This window comes from Trichosurus vulpecula, chromosome 9 (assembly GCF_011100635.1).
Source record: "Trichosurus vulpecula isolate mTriVul1 chromosome 9, mTriVul1.pri, whole genome shotgun sequence".
NCBI classification, from domain to species: Eukaryota; Metazoa; Chordata; class Mammalia; order Diprotodontia; family Phalangeridae; genus Trichosurus; species Trichosurus vulpecula.
In genome coordinates, this window is record NC_050581.1 from 149351542 (window position 1) to 149373949 (window position 22408).

The 22408-nt window shown below is 42.8% G+C and overlaps 1 protein-coding gene across 1 annotated transcript in view; it reads left to right on the forward strand.

Annotated features, from left to right (window-relative positions):
- The window catches only part of FGD5 (FYVE, RhoGEF and PH domain containing 5), a 191109-nt gene that overhangs the window by 11959 nt on the left and 156742 nt on the right, over positions 1-22408 (forward strand). The window contains exon 2 of the mRNA XM_036738174.1: positions 18330-21219. Within this exon, the coding sequence (XP_036594069.1) occupies positions 18330-21219 (2890 nt within the window). The remainder of the gene's footprint in view (positions 1-18329; positions 21220-22408) is intronic.

The following is a 22408-nucleotide window of genomic DNA, read 5'->3' on the forward strand; positions in this document are numbered from 1 at the left end:
AGCCATGCCCAAGTCATGAAGTCCTTTTATGTTATAAATGGTCATTCTGCCTTCCTTCAGCACCACTAGTCAACAGGAAACTAGCCATCTTTTGAAGGAGCCCAGGCCACTTCTGAACATGTTCCATTGCTAGAAAATGTTTTCCTTATATTAAACAGAGATCTATTTTGTTTCGGGCTTTACTCTAAATATAATGAATATGAGACAATTCAGTAGAACATGGCTCCTGCCCTCAAGGTCCTTACTGTCTAGTAGGGGGGTGTGGCATATAAACACAAACAATAATCAGAAATAATTCATACTAAGGACATAAAAGTGATCAAAGTGCTATATAATGTCTAAGGATTAAAAGCCATCCCTGAGTGGAGAGGTCAGGGAAGGCTCTAAGAAGTTGCATGCTCAAATCTCACCTGTGGTGCTTACTGTCTATATGATGTTGGATAAGTCACTTAACCTCCCTAGGCCTCAGTTCCTCATTGGTAAAATAGGGGAAGAGGTTCAACTTTATGGCCTCGGAAGGCCTTTGTAGCCCTACATCTATGATCCTTTGTAAGATCTGGGATTGGAGTTAAGCTATAAAGGATGGGCAAAGGTTGATAGATAGAGAGAGGAAAGACCATTTCAGACACAGGGACTAGCATGAGCACAGGTGGGAGAGTATGGGGTATGTATGGGAGAAAGCAAGGAGTCCATTTTGGCCAGAATGTAGGCTATATGGAGGGCAATGGTACAAGGTAAGGCCAAGGTGGCACCACGTTGTGGAAGGCCTTGAATAGCAGCTAAGGAGTTTGAACTTACTTTAGTAGACAGTGTTATTGTTGAATCATTTCAGTCATGTCTGACTCTTTGTGACCCCATTTGGGGTTCTCTTGACAAAGTTACTGGACTGGTTTGCCATTTCCTTCTCTGGCTCATTTTACAGATAGGAAACTGAGTCAAACAGGGTTAAAGTGACTTGCCCAGGGTCACCCAGCTACTAAGTATCTTGAATTCATGAAGATGAGTCTGAACCATCAAAGGGCAAGTTTATGTATAAATAGGATTTGTGGGGTGATGAAATGAACTGTGGATTGCATGGGAGAAGGCCTATCAATTATTCAACAATTTGAGTCATCAAGCATTTATAAAGTGCGTACTATATACCTGGCACCATGGTGAGTCTGGAAAACAAATACAAGGAGAAAGAAGAGCAGTTGCCGCCCTCATGGACCTTATGTTCTAATGGGACAAGACAATGCATAAAATGAGGCTGAATTGGGTTGGGTTAGGGGGATGGTGGGAAGAGTCTAGAGGGTCAGAAATGGAGCCTGAAGAAGAATGAAGGCATGGCTGGCCTGCATGCTTTCCTTAAAATGGAGGTTCTGGGAAAGACCAGTTGGAGGAAGTGGCCAGGGGAAGAGTGAATTTCCAGGATAAGAAGACTGCTCTGGCATGGTGGGAAAAGCCTGGAGAGACAAGAGTGGAGCCCAGAAGAAAATGAAGTCATGGTGGTCTGGGCAATTTCTTTAAAATGGAGGTTGTGACCATCTAGAGGGGGAAAAAAAAGGCTGCAGGGGTAGAGTGGGCTCACAATGGGAAAAAAGCCAGAAGCAAAGAGAACTTCCAGGGTGATAAAGGGGCTGTGACATTTATTAAGTGCCTACTCTTAGACACTGTGCTAGGTATGGGGAATACAAACACCAAGAGTGAAATAAACACCTACTATGATGCTACTGCAGTAGCACAGATGAGTGATGAAGACCTGTACCAAGACGGTGGCAGTGGGCAAAATTTCAAAGGACTAGGTGGTGCCACTGGCAAAAAAAAATAATGAATTCAGAAATAAAAGCGGGTTTTGAGGTGAAAGAGGGTAAATTCATTTTGGGATATATTGTACTTGTAGTACAGGCCATCCAGGGAGACTTATCCTAAAGGCAATTACCTATGTGGAAATGGAGATCCAGATGAGGTAAAGATTGGAGGTATAGATTTGGAAGTTTTTTTTATAGAGAGAAGGCAATTAAAGCTATTGGAAGGGATGAATCCACAAGAAATCAACAAGCATTTATGAAGTCCCCACTATGTACCAGGTATTGTGCTAAGCGTTGAAGGAAATGCCGTAGAGAGGAACACTGAGAACAGGCTCCTGGGGAACATTGGCCTTAATTGGGATTGGGAAGAGGCAGTGTAAAGACAACAACAACAACAACAAAGAATGACCAGAGATACGAGAAGATGGAAAACAAAGAAGGAGGTGGCATTTAGAAGGAATACAGTGTTAAGTGATTCGGAGAAATGAAGGAGGATGAGAATTGAAAAGGGACCATTGGATCTGGAAATTCAGAGGTCTCTAAATGAAATCCCAGAGTACAGTCTCAAGAGCAGTGAGGATGGAAGTCAAATGGGAAGAGGCTGAAAAGAGAATGAGTGAGCTGTCAGAAAGTGGAAGCATTGGGTGTGGACTGCTTTTCCAAGAAGTTTGGCAGCAAAAGGGAGGAGAAAGATGGGGTAGCACCTAGATGTCTTAGATTAGAACTGAAGGAAGGTTTTTGTAGGATTAGAGTGACCTGAGGATGTTTGTAAGCAGGTGGGAAGAGCCCTGTGAAAAGAGATTGAAGATGCTTAAGAGAGACTGTATTATTTCTTGTGAGTCCTATAGGTCAAGGAAAGAGATGGGCATAGGTTGGAGGGATTAGCCTTAGAAGGATCAAGGGTACACCTTTCTTTGTGACAAGAGGAAAGAATGGGCAAATTTACTTTGATAAGACAATGGTGAGGCAGAATGATACCCAACCATACACTCTTGTTCAAGTCCTCCCATAAATCCCTCTTAACACATTAATGCCTCATCATGTGTGATTACATCCTGTGACTATATCAACTGAGCTGGGGGTGGAGAGGAGAAAAAAGAGAGCAAATTCCCTCTCCCTTTCACTCAGATCACATCCTTTCCACTGCTTTTCCTTCTGAATTCTCTCTTGGTAATGGATTTGTGAAGCAGCTAGGTGGTTCAATGGATAAAGCACCAAACCTGGAGTCAAGAAGACCTGAGTTCAAATCCAGCCTCACACATTTACTAGCTGTATGACCCTGGCCAAGTCACTTAATCTCTGTTTGCCTTAATCCCCTGAAGAGGGAAATGGCAAACCACTCCAGTATCTTTGCCAGGAAAGAAGTCATGAAGAGACAGACAGGACTCAACTAAACTGTGTTAGCACCTAACCTAGCCCACCATGTACCTCTATACTGCCCTTTGAGTGAACTTCAACTTTTCGCTTTTCAGAGACAGTGGGCAAAATTCCCACTAATAGGAATTGCTGCTCTTTGCCCCAGAGCAAGTTACGTGTTCTCCCTTGTAAAATACGAAGGTTGCACAATAATGATCTTTAGCATCCTTTCCAGCTATCATTCTAGGATTCAGTGATTCAGGATGTCTTACGATGATGACCATTTCCAGAACATCCCCACGAGGGTGATATTATTATTCCTTGTTTATACCTAAGAAAGGCACAGAGAAGCTGAGTGATATCAAGGCTTCCAGTAAATAAGTAAGTGGACTTCAAGTCCACGTATTCCTTCTACTGAAACGCTTGTTCTCCGAGAAATGTTGTTACTTTATCTGCCCTTCTTACACTTTTCTAGGTCTGGTCCAGGAAGAATTTCTTTAAACTATCTTTATAAACTTACCTCACCTTCCTGCTTTCTTAACTAGATTTGATTTTTTTAATCTCCCCATTAGAAGGCATCAAGCAAGGGAATGTGGTTGGTCAAATTGTAGCCCCTCCACGGAAAGGGCTCTTCAACATTGGTGAATTTTCCAGATAACTGAAGCTGATCCCTTAAGTAAGCACTCAAACAACTCTATTTTAAGTGTTTTGGATGGAACTCTTTCTGCAATGTATCATATGCTTCTCTGCCAACTTAAACAGAGTATGTTGAATATCATATTCATCCTCCTGGAAATGTTGCTACCACAGCTGCTATCCTGTTGATTTTTCTTGTTCACTCAGAGTTATCATTACAAACATCAGTTAATCGCACTGCATTATTGTATGATCATGCCCTCAGATGATACTCATTAATCCGTTCAACAAAACATTTATTAAATCTCCATTGTGCTATGCACTAGGGAAGATATTTAGCTGAGATATGGTTCTTGTCTTCAAGGAGGTTATAGTCTAGTAAGGGGATGAGGCAAACAGAATTATAAAAATAGCTAACATTTATATGGCTCTTTAAAGTTCAAGACAGCTCGAATCCTACCTTCTACAGGAGGCCTTTCCTGGTATATTAATAATAACAGCATTCATATAATGCTTTAAAGCACTTCATAAATATCTCACTTCATCCTTACAACTCTGAAAAGTAGATGCTATCATTATCCCCATGTACAGATGTTGGAAATGTCCATAAATAAAATTTTTACTCAGGAGTGAGTGAAGGAAACTCTCAAGAGGTGGGTCACCCATGCTGGCATGAACAGAGGTTGGGATACAGAAGCAGAGCAAGCTTTTATAAGGTTAATCATTCCTGGTCCATTCCTTCAGAGCTGGTATTGGTCCCAGCTTGTAGCCATAATGGCTTTTGTTTTCTTTGAATGGCTCAGCTTGCCTCATTGAGCCTCTGGACACTGTGGCTTGCTCTTCCGGGGCAGGAGGCCCGGGGAGCATGCCGGGAGGCAGACGGCTTCCTGTGTGGGGAGTCATGGGGCTGGCTGAGGGGAGGTGTTAGCTCCAGAACCTGGTCTACCCTAGGGGGAGGGGCCAACTCAAGAACCAATCGGCCCTGGTCATTTGGGCGGAGCTTAATGATGTCAGAGACCCTATAAGAGGGGAGAGGACAGCTCGGAGAGTTCTCTCTCTTTCTCTCTTCCTTTTCCGGTTGGAGCCAGCGACAGTTACAACGACCGTTACAGAGGCAGTTACGACAGTTACATCGTCAGTTACAGTTGCAGCTTCAGTTTCAGAAACAGACACAGCTGAGGCAGGAGCTGCCAGCAGCAGAGCTGATCTACGGGAGGAAGCTGAACAAAGACTTCAGTCCAGTGGGTAATCTTATTACCATCAAGGGGGAAACATGATTTTGCTTTACGCAATCATGTTTCTCTGTAGCCTCCTGGTTACTCTTTCAAGGCGTACTTATTGGGCCTGGAAGATTATGACCAACATATCAAAATGGGGCTTCTGGTTCATGGGTTGGTTACTGTTGAGCCTAAATAAATGTTTTGATTCTTCTGCCTTCTACTTTGAGAGTTTCTTCTATCCAGCGATTCCGAACCTTTCAGACATGTTTATGATCCTCTTTGAGATTATAAACTCTGCCCTCCTGATACACAGCTCTTCTGGAATGACCAGGAGGGAGATCGTGTTGAGGAGTAATACATAACGGCAATATACGGGAGATTATAACCCCGGAACTCTATGTCAGTAGTAACTCTGGAGTAAAAGGACCTGGGTTCAAATTCCCCTTCCAAAGATGACTGACTGTGTAACTTTCTTTGGCCCTCACCTTTAAAATTAACAGGTTGACCCAGATGATGTCTAAGGTTCCTTGTGACTCCAGCTCTGTGATGTGACATAGTAAGAGCCAAGGATGATGGGAAAGACAGCCTAAGTGGCTACAATTATAGGGAGTGGATGGATTTCACCTTGAATGGAAGGAGGTAATACTGACATAGACAACATCCTATAGAAGTTCCTGTTCTAATGGGGGAGGTGGTATGTAAATAACTAGGTGCATATAATGTATATGCAGAGTAGAAGGAAGATAATTTCAAAGGGGGAAGGAATTAGCAGCCATTGGACAGAAAGCTGGACCTAAAATCAGGAAGACTTGTTTGTGTTCAAATGCAGCCTTAGACACTTATTAGCTATGTGATCCTGGACAAGTCACTCAACAAATCAGTTTACTTATCTGTGTTAGAAAGAGATAAAGTTTGTCCTTCACAGAATGAAACATTTAGGAGTCACGTCATTAGAAAAGAGTACTACTGAGAAAGAAGAAACAATTCTCTGTAAGGGGAAAACCAGTTTCAACTGGGTTTGTAATCAAAAGTAGGGAAAAGGGTAGCACACTAATAGCTTTATGCATAGTAACTGACACACCCTGCATAAAATTAGAGCCTCATTATCTGACATAGAGTCAAGACAGGACAAATGGACTTGAAACCTCCCCCTGAGCTGACATGAGCTCGTTAAGGACTACTCTCTGGATCTGACCATTAAAACTGTTCCAAATTTACCTAAATGTATAATCTCCTAAAAGTTATAATCCAGCCCAGAGGTATCTAACTCAGCCTGAGTACTGCAAGCTACATTCGATGTTACTGAGAAATGTTAAATAAAATAAATAAAAATATAATGTAGACAATAATAATTTGGGATTTTCTAAGTCAAAACTGGCTGTCCCCCACAGGGACCTGTTTCTGTCTGAGTTTGACGCCGCTGCTCCAGCCCATACTACTCCATCCTGGCCATGAGGGTTGCATGAGAGGCTTTGTAACATACTTTCTTAAATATCTAAGTATACAATGTCCGTGGCATTCCTCTGGTTCATCAGTTTCGTTGCCTTGTCAGAAAGGGGCCAAGGTTAGTCTGGCATGACCTGTTCTTGATGAAGCCTAGCTAACTTTTAGTGATAATTGTATCTTTCCTCAACGCACAAAACTATCAGTGACTTAGGGGGATGTCTCCCTCATGTGTGAAGACTCCTGCCAGTAGAACGAACAGAATGAACAGATGAGAACAGTTTGTTCCAACAGCCAGGAAGGCTGCCGGCGAAGCCGGCGCTGAGGAGCGTTCAGAGGTGGTCAGGCAGCAAAGACACCAAGGCCACCACCAGTTGTCCTGACTTGTATCTTGCTACTGGACTCAGATAACTCTGAAAGAGAGATTGAGGCTGATGACTTTATACAACCCTGCCTCAACTCAATTCATGCACAAGTCAAGATATCGCCCGTGATATCGTTGGTCATCTTCAAAACCAAAGATGAACCACATGAACTATAAAATATTCACGGACTACTTTTACCTTTCTATACATCTCCAATGCTTAATATGGTATCTGGCATACAGTAAGTGCTTAATAAATGCTGTTTGGCTAACTTGACGTATATCATCTCATTTGATCCTCACAACAAGCTTCAAAGATAGGTGCTATTGCCATTCCCATTTTTCAGATAAAGAAACTAAGGCTGAGAAAGTGGCTTATCAAGGGTCAGACCCAGCTTGTAAGTGTCTGAGACAGGCTGGGCTTCAGGACTCCAGCTTCCATATTCTATCTGCTGGCCATGCATACTGTCTCCTCCCACAACATTATATGGTGAGTGTATCACCGAGGTACAGAGAGAGAGGTGGAGTGGGAGGAGACAGAGAGAAAGAGGAAGAGGGGGAGAGAGAGGAAAGAGAGAGGGAGGGAGGGAAAGAGAAAGAGAGAGGAGGGAGAGAGAGACAGAGACAAGAGATGGGAGGGGGAGACAGAGAGAAAGAGGAAGAGGGGGAGAGAGAGGAAAGAGAGAGGGAGGGAGGGAAAGAGAAAGAGAGAGGAGGGAAGAGAGAGAGAGAGAGGAGGGAGAGTAGGGAAGAGAGAGAGAGAGAGAGGAGGGAGAGGAGGGAAGAGAGAGAACAAGAACGCTACATGGGATCTAAGAGAGCAATGTCATCGCCAACTGGCTGTTCATTTCTGCACTAAATGGTCTCAAATTCCTGTGCTTTTTGAAGTCTCATAAATAACTTTGGTGGGTTTGTTTTTTTTCCTGTCTCTTTCCCTGCTGCCAGCTGTCCCTTCATGATGTAGAGCTTCCTTTAGAGGACCTTTCCCCTTATTTTAATTTGTTGCTCTAGACTGGGAAACCAGATCATAGGACTTACCAGAACTATGAATAAACTATACCTTGGGTGTACATGGTTGTTTGCATTTTCTGTCTTTAGATTAGAAATTCCTTGAGGGCAGGGACTACATCTTTGCCTTTCTTTGTTCCCCTAGCCCTTAGCAGTATGTAGTAAGTAGTTAATAAACACTTGTTCTTAGATCAGTTAAAGTCATGAGGCTCTGCATAATGGCTCTTCTGTGAGTTAAAATTAAACACTTAAATGCATGGACTATGACTTCTACCTTAACTTCCCCTAGGCCTTTTTTTTACTTATTTCCAAATTCCTGATTATGTCATAAAAGAATGAAAAGCATTTCTTAAACACTTACTATGCGATAAATTCTGGGGATACAAAAGCTAGATGGCTCCTGCCTTCAAGGAGTTTACCCTCTAAAAGGGGGAGGGGGACAATAACCGTTAGGGAGTGTTGGCCAGAAAAGGGTGTTTTGTTTTGTTTTCTGGGAAGTCACAGGGATGTTAAGTAGAACAATAGGGCAGTCGATTGACACACCCTTTCCAGAAGCAACAGTTTTGTGTTGGTTTGAGTACAATTCCCAGATCAAGAACTGGGAAGTGAAAAAATTCGGGAAGGCTCTAGACAGACAAAAGTTTCAGGACTTCAGAGGCAGTCAGGACTGCCCACCCCAAAGTGGGAATTCCAGAGTTCTTCCAAGGCTTGGTCTCTGAAGGTCTTGGCTAGATAGATTAGATGTTAATCTGTTATGAATAAAATTGTTATAGAAAATATTATGTTTATTAAGTGTTAAATTATACAGAATAAATATTTTATATATAAATATAATGGCTATTATTTATTAGATATCAAATGATTGTGTTACGATTTTCTACATAAATATGTTTATTAAATGTTGAAATACATTAATATAAAATGTATTATATCTTATAACAATATTTATATTTATGTTTTTATATTCATATTTTTATAACAATTTATACCTTTTCAAAATGTTTCATGTGTTTTATCTCATAACTGCCCTGCAAAGTAGACAGGGAAGATATTATTATCCCCGTTTTATAGAAAAGCAAACTGAGAGATGAAGTGAGTGGTCACACGGCAAGTCAGCCTCAAAGCCAAGACTAGAAACTAATTCTCTGACTGATATTCAGAATTCTTTTGACCACGCCAGGCTGCTTTTCTTTTCAGCAATGCCTCCATCTCCATATCATACACCATGACATAACTGTGTCACCTGGGCTGCTTTTCTCTCTTTGTGCATAGTTATTTGCGTGTTGTCTCCCCGTGAGATTATGTGCTTCTTGAGAGCAAAATGGGGGCAAAGGGGAGGGAGCTTTCTTTGTTTCCCGGGTGCTTATAGTGCCTAGCCTTGTACCAGGGGCTTTTTTTAATCCCTCCCTGCCAGTTGCTAGTGCCTTCCCCACAGAGATTACTCTGTATCTTGTATATACCCGATTATTTTCACGGTGTCTCCCTAATTAGAATGTGAGCTCCTTGAGGGCAGAATTATTAGCCAGGGGAGGATAATTTGCCAATTAATGAAGACATAGTCAAGCCAGTTGTGGTATATCTCCCAGGACAGAGCCTTGCCAACTGTTTTTGTCTTTTCATCTACAGTTATGACACATTTCAGTTCAGTCAATCGTTGTGTCCGACTGTTTGTGACCCCAGTTGGGGTTTTCTTGGTGAAGATACTGGAGTGATTCTTGCCGTTTCCTTCTCCAGCTCATTTTACAGATGGAGAAACTGAGGCAAACAGGGTTAAGTGACTTGCGCAGGGTCACACAGCTAGTAAGTGTCTGAGTTCCAATTTGAACTCTTGAAAAGGAGTCTTCCTGACTCAAAGCTCAGTGCTCTATCTGCTGTAGCACTCAGCTGCTCATTCAATTCAGTAAACATTTATTAAATTCCTGCTATTGCCAGGCACTGTGCTAAGTGCTGGGGATACAAAAAGAGGCAAAAGATACTCCCTGCCCTCAAGGAATTTATAATCTAATCTAGTAAGTGCTTAATAAACGTGTGTTGATTGATTGATTGCAATATCATAAAGTTAAGAGAGGAGATCTTCTGAAGCAGAATACGGCAACAGTGTCAGGGGCCACCAAGAGGCTAAGAAGGCTGAAGACACTGCAGAGAATTAGGGCTACCTTTAGTCCAGACTGTGCTCTGTGCCAAGGGGAGGTGTAGTAGAGGGCATGGATTGGCTGATGGAGATGCCAATGCTCTTTCTCTTTCCATATTCTGTATTTCATAGCCAAGGGCACATTTCCCAGGAGCCACCGCTCATACATAGGTTTTAGGCTATGCTAATGAAAGATCAAAATGCCTTAGGATGCCCATCCTCATGAATTCGGGAGGGTATAGGTCAAAAAGTCATCTGCTTCTAGGTAAAGCACCTGGTCATCTTCGCACACCTCCTCCCCACCCATGTTCCAAAGCAGAAGGTTGTTGTAAAATCAGTTTACCCTCTACTTGAGGTAGGAATCCCTTACCTAATGCAACATCCCAACAAGTGACCATCCAAGACCTCGGTAACAGAGAACTACTTACCTGGCCAAAAGCCATGACCAAGTTCCTTCCTGCTGAGGCAAGACTGACTGAAGCTGACCTGGATGGCAGTAAGCCCAATTCCCTCCAGTCATCCTTTGTTCCTTTTCAGGCTATCCCAAGAGATTGTTCCTCATTAATCATTTCATGAAACTCGAGCAGGTGAAGGATAGGTCTGGAGAGCAAGGCTATAGATAAAAAAAATGCAGTCACTAAATAGATTATTTTGCCCCAAGATTAATTTTAATTTGCCAAGTATGTTGTCTAGTATTACTGTGTATATACAGCAATGAGACTGTTGCCAAGGCTTTCTCCTAGAAGACACTAGACAATTGACCCAGTTGTCTCTTCATTAATTGGCTCTCTCTCATTCTTCCTCATCAAACTGGTTGACTATTTGGGCATGAAGTACCAAGCCTTATAGCCACCCAATTCTTCCTGTAGACAGACAACCAATCTGGGTAATAGAGGCCAAAAGAACGTAAGCTTATAGGATGACAGATTTGGGCCTGGAAGGGATCTCCAAAGCCACCTTAGTCAGTCAGGAAGCATTTGTTAACTTACCATGTGCCGGGCACATCACAAAGTGCTGGGGATGCGAAAAGAAGCAAAAGACTGCCCTTGCCCTCGAGGAGCTTACAATCTAATGGGAGAGACAACAAGAAGACAAACGTGTAAAAACTAAACATGGGATAAATAGGAAATAATTAACAGAGAGAAGGCACTAGAATTAAGAAAAGTTGGGAAAGGCTTCCTGTGGAAGGTAGGATTTTCACTGGCACTTGAAGGAAGCCAGAAAAACCAGGAAGCAAAGATGAGGAAGGAGAACGTTCCAAACATGGAGTATAGCCAGAGAAAAGGCCTTGGGGCTGAGAAGGGAGACGGAGTGTCCTTGTGGGACATCTAGGGTCAGAGGCCACGATCTGGAGAAGACTAGCAAAGTAGACTAGTTCAACTCTGCCATCTTACAGATGAGGAAATTAGGACTTTTGAACACAGGTCCTAACTCCAAATCTAACATCCTAGTGCCTCTCATAAATAGCCTATTGTCTCTCAGTAGCTGGTTAGGGTTTGCATGCTTTCTTAAAAGAACTCAAATATTCCAGTGTCTCGTTGAGCTCATTAATAACATTAGAATTACCATGTTTGTCAATTGACACCAAATTCGCTTGTTTTTTTTTTTTGAGGTATTCTTTTTTTTAATTAATTTATTTATTTAATATATTTAGTTTTCAGCATTGATTTTCACAAGAGTTTGAATTACAAATTTTCTCCCCATTTCTACTCTCCCCCCCCCCCTCCAAGATGGTGTATATTCTGGTTGCCCAGTTCCTCAGTCAGTCCTCCCCTCTGTCACCCCACTCCCCTCCCATCCCATTTTCCCTTCCTTTCTTGTAGGGCAAGATAAATTTCTAGGCCCCATTGCCTGTGTATCTTATTTTCTAGTTGCATGCAAAAACTTTTTTTTTGTTTTTGAACATCTGTTTTTAAAACTTTGAGTTCCAAATTCTCTTCCCTCTTCCCTTCCCACCCACCCTCCCTAAGAAGTCAAGCAATTCAACATAGGCCACATGTGTATCATTATGTATAACCCTTCCACAATACTCATGTTGTGAAAGACTAACTATATTTTGCTCCTTCCCAACCCATCCCCCTTTATTGAATTTTCTCCCTTGACCCTGTCCCCTTTTGAAAGTGTTTGTTTTTGATTACCTCCCCCTCCATCTGCCCTCCCCTCCATCATCGCCCCCTTTTTTTTAACCTTCTTCCCTCTTCTTTCCTGTGGGGTAAGATTCCCAATTGGGTATGTATGGTATTCCCTCCTTAGGCCAAGTCTGATGAGAGCAAGATTCACTCATTCCCCCCCCTCACTTGCCCTCTCCCCTCCTCCCACAGAACTGCTTCCTCTTGCCACCTTTATGTGAGATAATCCACCCCATTCTATCTCTCCCTATCTCCCTCTCTCAATATATTCCCCTCTCATCCCTTAATTTGATTTTATTTCTTTTAGATATTCTTCCCTTTATCTTCAGCTCACCCTGTGTCTGCTCTCTCCCTCTCCCCTCTCTCTCTCTCTCTCTCTCTCTCTCTCTCTCTCTATATATATATATATATATATATATATATATATATATACACACACACATACATACATATATACATACATAAACATTCACTTACATATATATACATATATATATATGTATATATATATGCATAATCCCTTCACCTACTCTAATACTGAGGTCTCATGAATCATACAAGTCATCTTTCCATGTAGGAATGTAAACAAAACAGTTCAACTTTAGTAAGTCCCTTGCAATTTCTTTTTCTTGTTCTTTTTCTTGTTTACCTTTTCATGCTTCTCTTGATTCTTGTGTTTGAAAGTCAAATTTTCCATTCAGCTCTGGTCTTTTCACTGAGGAAGCTTGAAAGTCCTCTATTTTATTGAAAATCCATATTTTGCCTTGGAGCATGATACTCAGTTTTGCTGGGTAGGTGATTCTAGGTTTTAATCCTAGCTCCACTGACCTCCGGAATATCATATTCCAAGCCCTTTGATCTCTTAATGTAGAAGCTGCCAGATCTGGGATTATTCTGATTGTATTTCCACAATACTCAAATTGTTTCTTTCTGGCTGCTTGCAATATTTTCTCCTTGATCTGGGAGTTCTGGAATTTGGTGACAATATTCCTAGGAGATTTCTTTTTGGGATCTATTTGAGGAGGCGATCGATGGATTCTTTCAATTTCTATTTTGCCCTGTGGCTCTAGAATATCAGGGCAGTTCTCCTTGATAATTTCTTGAAAGATGATATCTAGGCTCTTTTTTTGATCATGGCTTTCAGGTAGTCCAATAATTTTTAAATTATCTCTCCTGGATCTATTTTCCAGGTCAGTGGTTTTTCCAAGGAGATATTTCACATTGTCTTCCATTTTTTCATTCCTTTGGTTCTGTTTTATAATATCTTGATTTCTCATAAAGTCACTAGCTTCAACTTGCTCCAATCTAATTTTTAAGGTAGTATTTTCTTCAGTGGTTTTTTGGACCTCCTTTTCCATTTGGGTAATTCTGCCTTTCAAGGCATTCTTCTCCTCATTGGCTTTTTGGAGCTCTTTTGCCATTTGAGTTAGTCTATTTTTTAAGGTGTTGTTTTCTTCAGTGTATTTTTCAGTATTTTTTTGGGTCTCCTTTAGCAAGTCATTGACTTGTTTTTCATGGTTTTCTCACATCCTTCTCATTTCTCTTCCCAATTTTTCCTCTACTTCTCTAACTTGCTTTTCCAAATCCTTTTTGAGCTCTTCCATGGCCTGGGACCAGTTCATGTTTTTCTTGGAGGCTTTTGTTGTGGGCTCTTTGACTTTGTTGACTTCTTCTGTCTGTATGTTTTGGTCTTCTTTGTCACCAGAGAAAGAATCCAAAGTCTGAGACTGAATCTGGGTGCGTTTTTACTGCCTGGCCATATTCCCAGCCAACTAACTTGACCCTTGAGTTCAGTGGGGTATGACTGCTTGTAGAGTTTAGAGAACTATGTTCCACGCCTGGGGGGATGTGCCAGCTCTGCCACACCAGCACTCCTCCTTCCCCAAGAACCCCCAGGCCGCACTGGACTTAGATCTTGAGCAGGCTCTTCACTCCTGCTCTGATCTGCCACTTAATTCCTCCCACCAGCTGGGCCTGGGGCTGGAAGCTGCCCCACCTCTGCTGCCCTGGGGGCCGTGGCCAAATCTTGAACTCCTTCCACTCCTGCAGCTTTTCCCACTAACCTTCTCTGTTGTCTTTGGTGTTTGTGGGTTGAGAAGTCTGGTAACTGCCACAGCCCACTGATTCAGGGTACTAGGGCACACTCCGCCTGGCTCCTGGTCTGGTTGGTCCGTGCTGCTCACGCTGGGCTCTGCTCCACTCCGCTCTGCTCTGCTCCCAACTCCGTGCGGGATAGACCTCACCCAGAGACCATCCAGGCTGTCCTGGGCTGGAGCCCTGCTTCCCTCTGTTGTTTTGTGGGTTCTGCAGTTCTAGAATTGGTTCAAAGCCATTTTTTATAGGTTTTTGGAGGGACTCGGCAGGGAGCTCATGCTAGTCCCTGTTTTCCAGCCACCATCTTGGCTCCGCCCCCTTTTGAGGTATTCTTAAATTCTGGTCTTTCTTAATATGTATGTTCCCTGCAGTGATGCATGTCACAGCCCATCTCTGACCGTCTGTCCCATGGCTTCCCATGGACAAGTTCACCACTGGGTGGGAGGGGGCAGTTGTGAGGATGGGGGTCCTTAGCTATCAAAGGAATATAGAAGATGGAAGGGCAACGGAGGGTGCCTCTGCCAGCTAATACATTTTTCCCACCACCACATCTACTCTTGGCACAGAGCACAAAATGTAACCTTGGGTCTCTGCAGTCTTGTCTCAACCTCTTGGTGGTCTCCAGTGTGTTGCGCATATCCTGCTTCACAAAACTTTCTCCTCTCTTGTGCTTTGTGACACTGCAGTCAACTAATTAATGAAACAACAAGGCAGCTGGGTGACCCAGGGAACTGAGTGCTGGGTTGGGAGTCAGGAAGATCTGAGTTCAAATGCGACCTCAGACATTTATTAGCTGTCAGTGTCATCAGTTATAATATGGGGATAACATGAATACCTACCTCCCAGGGTTGTTGTGAGATAGTATTTGTAAAGCACTTAGCATAGGCCCTGGCACATAGTAGGTGCTTGATAAATATTTGTTTCTTTCCTCCGACGAGCATTTATTAAGCCCTTATTATGTGCTGGGTAGTATTATGTTCTGGAGATGCAAAGAAGAAGTAGTCCCTGCTCTCAAGGAAGAAACTGTTTTGTCTTCCAGTATTGAGCCCATGACCTGACCATCAGATGGATGCTGTCTTGAATGATCACTCCACTTGGTGCTAGTAGAGCAGACGGTGACTCAGGTTCTTGGCCCCATGGCTGAGCTCCCTTCTGGGGCTGCTCTGGATGAGATGTCAACCATTCCCTGGGAAGCATTTCTCCTTAGGCATTTCTCTGTTCCCATGAAGCCACTCTCTTCCCTGAGAGCTAAGCTAAAGCTAAGCCAGGTCTGGCTTCATGGAACCTTTTCCATCTTTCATTGTTTGGTCTGGTGTTTACTTTTATGAAATGGATGAAATTTTCCCCTGGCACAGTTCATTCCTCCATCCTTTGATAACCAAGGAAATCCCACACTTGGCATGGGAGACCCTGACAAAGAGTGAGCTTCTACTGTTCTTTTCAAATTGAGTGGGAAGAGGGACAACATTAACACAGAAAACATTTGTATATTTGTTTCCAGATTCTTATCCTGTGAGTATAAAATAGTCAGGTTTTGCCAAGAGGGAGAGGCTTTTTGTCCAGAACATCCCATCCCTTGGCATTGTCTTTTCTTAGGGGAACATGACTCCCAACAGGGCAACCTTCTTTCAGAGGAATCTCCAAAGACTGAATTCATGCAGCATCTAAGATTCATCTAAACTTGGGGTGACCCAGGCCCATCTCACAGTCCTGGGCTGGGCCAGGAGGGAGACTCACCCTTGATGTGTCCCAGAGCAGATTGCTATTTGGGTTCAGAGACTGGATGGCCTCTGAGGTCCTTCCAATTCTGAAATCCTGTGATATGGGTCCCTCACTTGAGTGTGAGGCTTGGCTGGACAGAGAGTTTTTAATTACAAAAGGAACCTGTACATAGCTGTGTTTCCCACATAAAGAATCCATTTCCGGCCTTTTTATCTTTAGATAAGTCAAATATTGAATACTGTGTTCAGAAGTTAAATAAACTCTCTTCCTTCCTCATCTTCAAGGCTTGGTTCAAGCCTCAATTCCTCTGGGAAACTTTCCCCAATCAGAATCACAGAATATCAAGGCTAGAAGAGACGTTAGTGGTCATCGGGTCAGGGGTGTGCTGGGGCCAGCTTATACTTCAGAGCTGATGGTTAAATTTTCAGTGTGAGCTATTACACCTCAGAAATCAGCAGATACTACAAAGGAGGGCTTGATTCCCTGTTTTATTGATTGGCTAGACTTAACAAAGTGATGGAGAAAATGTTAGATAGCAGATTAAACTGAAAAGTGTCATGGGTACATTTTGGGGAGACCTAGCTGTTAAACACATGGCTGCATCCAGTCCAATGCCCTCATTTTCCAAGGGAAGAGACAAGCCTCCCCTCCACCCCAACTTCTTTAGAGTCAAAGTCAAGATGTTTTCTTTAACTAGAGATTCAGATTCCTCTTGGTGGTATCTTCCCTGGTTCTTTCACATCATGTGAGTCTTATTTTCCCAGTTACTATATGTAGCCTATAGGCTCCTCTCCTGTTCTCTCTCCCCCAACACGCAGCCAAGTGCTGTTTATGTACCCAGGAGTGGGCTTAGGGAATGACTCTCTGCTGGATAGATGTATAAATGAGCTGCTGCTTTTACAACTGCACTAAGACTTTGGGGACACCTTGTATTTCCTCATTTGAGGAGCCTAGGCCCTATCTTTGGGCATTGGGTTTCAGCCCCAGGATTCCACACGGAGGGCCCCTGCACTCGGTTTCCAGCATAAGTCTTGTATTTGCATAACTTGAGATAGTTTGTCTTGTCTTTAGGTGTCTCTCATTGAATCATAGAATGTCAGAACTGGAAAGGAAGGACCTTTGAGATCATCATATCTAACTTTGGTTTTGTTTTGAATGAAAGAAGCATCTGCGACTCAAAAGTAATTGGCTCAAGGTCACACAGCAAGTTAGTAGCAGAATCAGGATTCAAATCCAAATCTCCTGTCTCCCATTGTGTAATGACTAGGGCACTGGATTCGAATCTTCCTCAGATACTTGCTATGTAACCCTGAGCAAATCACTTAGCCTTTCTTTGCCTTGGTTTCTTCATCTTTAAAATAAGAGGGTTGAATTAGGTGGCCTCTGAAGCCTCTGCCAGCTCTAAATCCATGATGCCATGACCACAGAGTTGGGGCATAGTCCCAAGTTCTTCATTTTGTAGATAATTAATAATTACAATTATATATAATTATAATACTAATAATTATTAATAACTAAGAGGTGTTAACTTAGGATCATGGAGTGTTATAGCTGGAATACCCGGTCTATCCTCGTCATTTTGTAGAGAAGAAACTAAGGCCCAAAGAAATAACTTACCATGTTACCCCTTACTCAGTAAATTCCAGTGGCTCCCTATTATCTCCAGGATCTCCAGTTTGGCATTCATAGCTTTTTGCAAGCTGCCCCCTCACACATTTCCTGAATTATTACATGTCACTCCCCTCCACATACTCTTGATCCAGCTAGACTGACCTTCTGGCTTTTCCTCACACATGACACTCCATCTCTCGTTTTGCACTGGGCATCCTCCATACCTGGAACATGCTTCTCACCTCCACCTCTGGGAATCTGGTTTCCATCAAATCTACTCAAATGCCACCTTCTGTTTGATGGCCTTCCTGATCCCTCCCCTCCAGCTGCCAGTCCTCCCCGCAAAAGTCAGTATATTTTGTATCTTATTTCTATCTCTAGAGTGTAAACACCTCAAATATTTGCTTCATTATTGTTTTTTTTTATTTTTAGAGCCCTTACATAGCACCCATGTTCTAGTATGTGCAAAATAAATGTTTTTTGATTGGTTGATTTCCCATAGTCATGCAGGTAGTAAATGGTGAAGTTGGAACTTGAATCCAGGTCCTCAGACTTCCCAAATCCACCATTCTTCTCACCTGTCCAAACTGCTCCCACTAAGGCTGTGCCAAGATTTGAACCAAGTTCTTTTGACTTCAGATGTAATGGTCTTTCCACTACAATATGATGCATCCAGTCCAGCATTCTTCCCGCTAAACCAAACTGCCTCAGAGACAGCTCTAATGAGCTCTAATATCTCTAATGAGAGGTATTTATTTTTTTAGAATCTAAATGGCAAGAAATTGTGTGTGTGTTTTAACTTCCTTTTTCTCTTTCTCTTTTTAGATTCACCAAAGCCCCCATTAGCACCAAAGCCCAAGACTGCTGGTCACTTTACACCAGTAGCGGTCTCCAAGTTTCCTCCATCCCCCCGTTCGGATATTCTACACAGTCCAAACTCTATGTCTAGAGGGCCCAAACCACCCATTGCTCCCAAGCCCAAGTTGGCCACTACCAACAGGGGGAAAACTCGTGTGTACATGAACAACACCTTCAATAAATGCAGCAATGGGAAATTGATCTGTTCGGATGGAGAGCTGTATGAAGGGAATCAGTCCAACCCCGAATGCTCAGAATCAGAAGCAGATGATGAATACATTTTAGTCACTGAAACTCAGCTGACCAAGGAAGACGACAAAGTATTGGAGCAGGAGCCGGAGCCATGCTGTGCAGAGAATGAGAAGTTGGCATCTTTGCCAGCAACCAGAGAGGAAGAAACTGAGGCAGAAGACCCCTGTTCCAGCAACTGCTCCAGCAGCTTTGAGGCCAAGGTAGAAGAGACAGAAGAGGACTCTCTAAGCTCCACTGACAGAGCGGATGACTCAAATGAGCTGCCACTAGGTGGGGACTGTGAGAGGACTGACCAGTCTTTACAAGGATCCCCAGAAGGAACTGAGACCCAAGACCCCATGTATGAAAATACTGGGGAAGACACAGACTGTGAAAATGATCCTGGTGAAAAGGATAAGCTTTCCATGAGCAAGGACGGGGACAGCCTGATAGAGAACCAAAATGGTTACAGCTTGGAAAGGAAGAGGATTTGTTCCAGTGGAGAAGATGGCAAGGATGTTATTTTAACCCACATAGCTTCAGATGAGCCAGAGGCCAGTGGTAAGCAGCCAGAAGACCCTGAAGAATCACTGGAGGTCGGGGATGCCAACAGTGAAGAGCGTGCTGATGCAGAACCAAGTTCATCAGACTGTTATGATGCCTCTGATGTTCCTCCTGCTGAAGGGGAAGCTGAAAATGAGTGCAATGAAGGGTTAGAACCCTGCAATGAGCTCGATGAAACTGGCTTAGCCATAGAAGATCCTGAAATCACAAACTGGGAACATGAAGACACTGTGGACAGTGGTGATCAAGATGCCGAGGCAAAAGATGACCAAGAAGAAGAGGAAGCAGCCATTCAGGGTGTGGGAGAAGACGCTCAAGACGCTGAAGACATGCTGAAGGATGAAGTTGCTGATGAGAGCTGCCAGATTATTCCTTTTGAAAGTGAAGGTAGTGATGAACTTTTGGATTCTCTTCCTGGAAGTTCGTTTGCCTTTCTTCCAACTGAAAGCACATCTTTTTGCAGTGACAGTTACTATCCTCTTTCTGAATCAATGAAAGAAGCAGAATCTGGAGTAGAGGCAGACTCGGGGTCAATGCCAATGGGGTTTCTTGTTACAGGAGGTAGAATTGAAACCACTTTGAATGAAAACCATGAAATAAGAGGAGAAGCAGATGATGTTTCTGGAGATGGTACGACTCTCCCAGAACAGATGCAAGATGATGAGCAGGCCCCTGTGACTGGACTTGTAAATAATCAAAGTACATCTCCAGAGGATGAGGCTTTCGAGGTTCCTGCAGTAGTCATTGTGCCAGAGGAAGCCCTTGGTGATGAAACAGTAGATGACTCCCTCATTGACCCCTATGTGATGGGAGTTAGCCTGATCCAACGAGATGAGAATACTTTTCCAGGAGGAAGGGGATACTGTGAAACAAAAGGAGAAGAAGGCACTCAGAGCAGCTGTAGTACTAAAGAAGAAATTAGTACTGATGCTGACAATGGCCATATTACTGTGGATCGGAAAAACATTGTCACTAGGGCCCGATCTCACTCCGGAAAAGTGCCTGGCTATGTCCCGGAAACTGTTCCCGAAGAAACAGGGCCAGAGACTGATTTACTAACCATGGACAGCAGGCATGCAGGGCAAGAAGGAAACAGGACTCGGCTGCCAATGGAAGGGAAACCACTAGAAATCAACAGGGCCTTGCCAGCCAAACCAAGAAGCTTTATCTTATATCCTCGGTCTTTCTCTGTGGAAGGCCGAGATCTTCCCATTTCTCTGTACCGAGAGTTGGAAGAATCTATGTTAGACGATGGTAGGATAAAAAGGAAAGAGGATAATCTTTCTTTGCCTTGTGTTATTGGGTCCTCGGGGAGCTTCTCCCAAAGAAGTCATCTTTCTTCCAGTGGCATGTCAACCCCATCTTCTGTTGTCGATATCCCACCTCCCTTTGACCTGGCCTGCATCACAAAAAAGCCAATTACCAAGAGTTCCCCCTCCCTTCTGATTGATAATGACTCTCCTGACAAATACACAAAGAAGAAAAAATCATCCTTTAAGAGATTCCTAGCCCTGACATTCAAAAAAAGGACTGAGAACAAAGTCCATGTGGATGTCAATGTTTCCTCTTCCAGATCCTCTTCAGAATCCAGTTACCACGGGCCCTCCAGGGTCCTAGAAATTGACAGGAGGAGCCTCAGCAATTCTCCTCAGCTCAAGTCTAGATCCGGGAAGCTTCGAGCTTCGGAGTCCCCCTCCTCCATGATCTTTTACAGAGACATGAAGAGGAAAGGGGCTGCATTCAGCCGGAGTGTGTCCAGAGTGGAGTCATTTGAGGACCGATCCCGGCCTCCTTTCCTACCCCTTCCCCTGACAAAGCCAAGGTCCATTTCATTTCCCAATGCAGACACTTCAGATTATGAGAACATCCCAGCAATGAACTCAGATTATGAAAACATCCAAATTCCTCCTCGGAGACCTACAAGGGCTGGAACATTTACCAAGCTTTTTGAAGATCCTAGCAGGGCATTGTCAACAGCAAATGAGAATGATGGCTATGTGGACATGAGTAGCTTTAATGCATTTGAGAGCAAGCAGCAGACCACAGATCAGGAAACAGAAAGGTACCGTAAAGCCTCATATCTTTATAGTTAGTTTTAAGTTGTCTTGGGAAACTGATCTGATTTCCATGGGAGATGTGTTTGATGCTTGACTTTGAAAGGAGTGCCAAGATAGATTCCTGGAATTATTCTAAACTAGCAATCTTTCACTACCCACCAAAATAAACACCCTAAATTAAGATATATACATTTTCATCGCATAGATACACACAGGAAAGTTTCACTTATTTAAAAGAATTTTTATATAATGGAAAATCTAAGGTGCCATAAACTAAATGTTTAATGAACCTGGGTCGTTAAGTGGTACATCTGGGCTTGATTCATTATTAATTTGTTTCAAAGTGAGTCAGAGATGCCAGAGTTATTGATAACAGTGGTCAAGGATGTTAAACTGAATATTTCAGCCCCCTACCCCCCAATGAGTATCTTTATCCATTATCCTAGCCAGCCAATTGAAATCTCCACTTAATCTGTGTTGTGTAGATAAGGTCTGAAGGAGGTGCAGTTAAGCCTCACTAAATGTTTGGGTGAAGTCCAATTTGGATTAATAAAGAGTCTAAATTATTGAAGATTCTAAAAGAAATGCAGTCTGGTCACTTTCAGTTCTATCCAGTAACTCAAGTTAATGAAGTATTGCCAAGAGGATATTCTTAGGGGACCTTCAGTAATGAATAGATAAGAATGATTTGCAATTAGCAGTTAGGAATCACTGGTTGGTAGAGGGATCCTTGAGCGCTTTGAGTGAGTTTGTCCTCTTGAGTGTTTTAAATATCCCACAGCCCCTCTCAGAGCAACCCTTCACAATTGCTCCTCCCAATCCCCTAATCTTAGAGGTGCTGTTAATTTGCCTCTTTGGTAACAAAAGGATTTATGAAGCAAAGGTAAACTAGTTTAGAGAAGCTAGATTTTAGTTCAGAAGACATAGACATATGTTGCCCAGAGTAAAGCAGGCAGTGGAAGAAGACACTAGTGCTAGAATTAATGTATCATCATTGGTCATTGCTAAGAGAGTCCAAATGCATAGGACCATTACATATTTCAATATAATAAAAAAGGGAAAACCCCAAACATATATGTATGTATGTATATGCATATACATACATATATGCATATACATCTATCCATATATTCTTAGAGACGGAAGGATCCTTAGAGAAAAACTAATCTAACCCATTAGCCAAAACAAGAATCT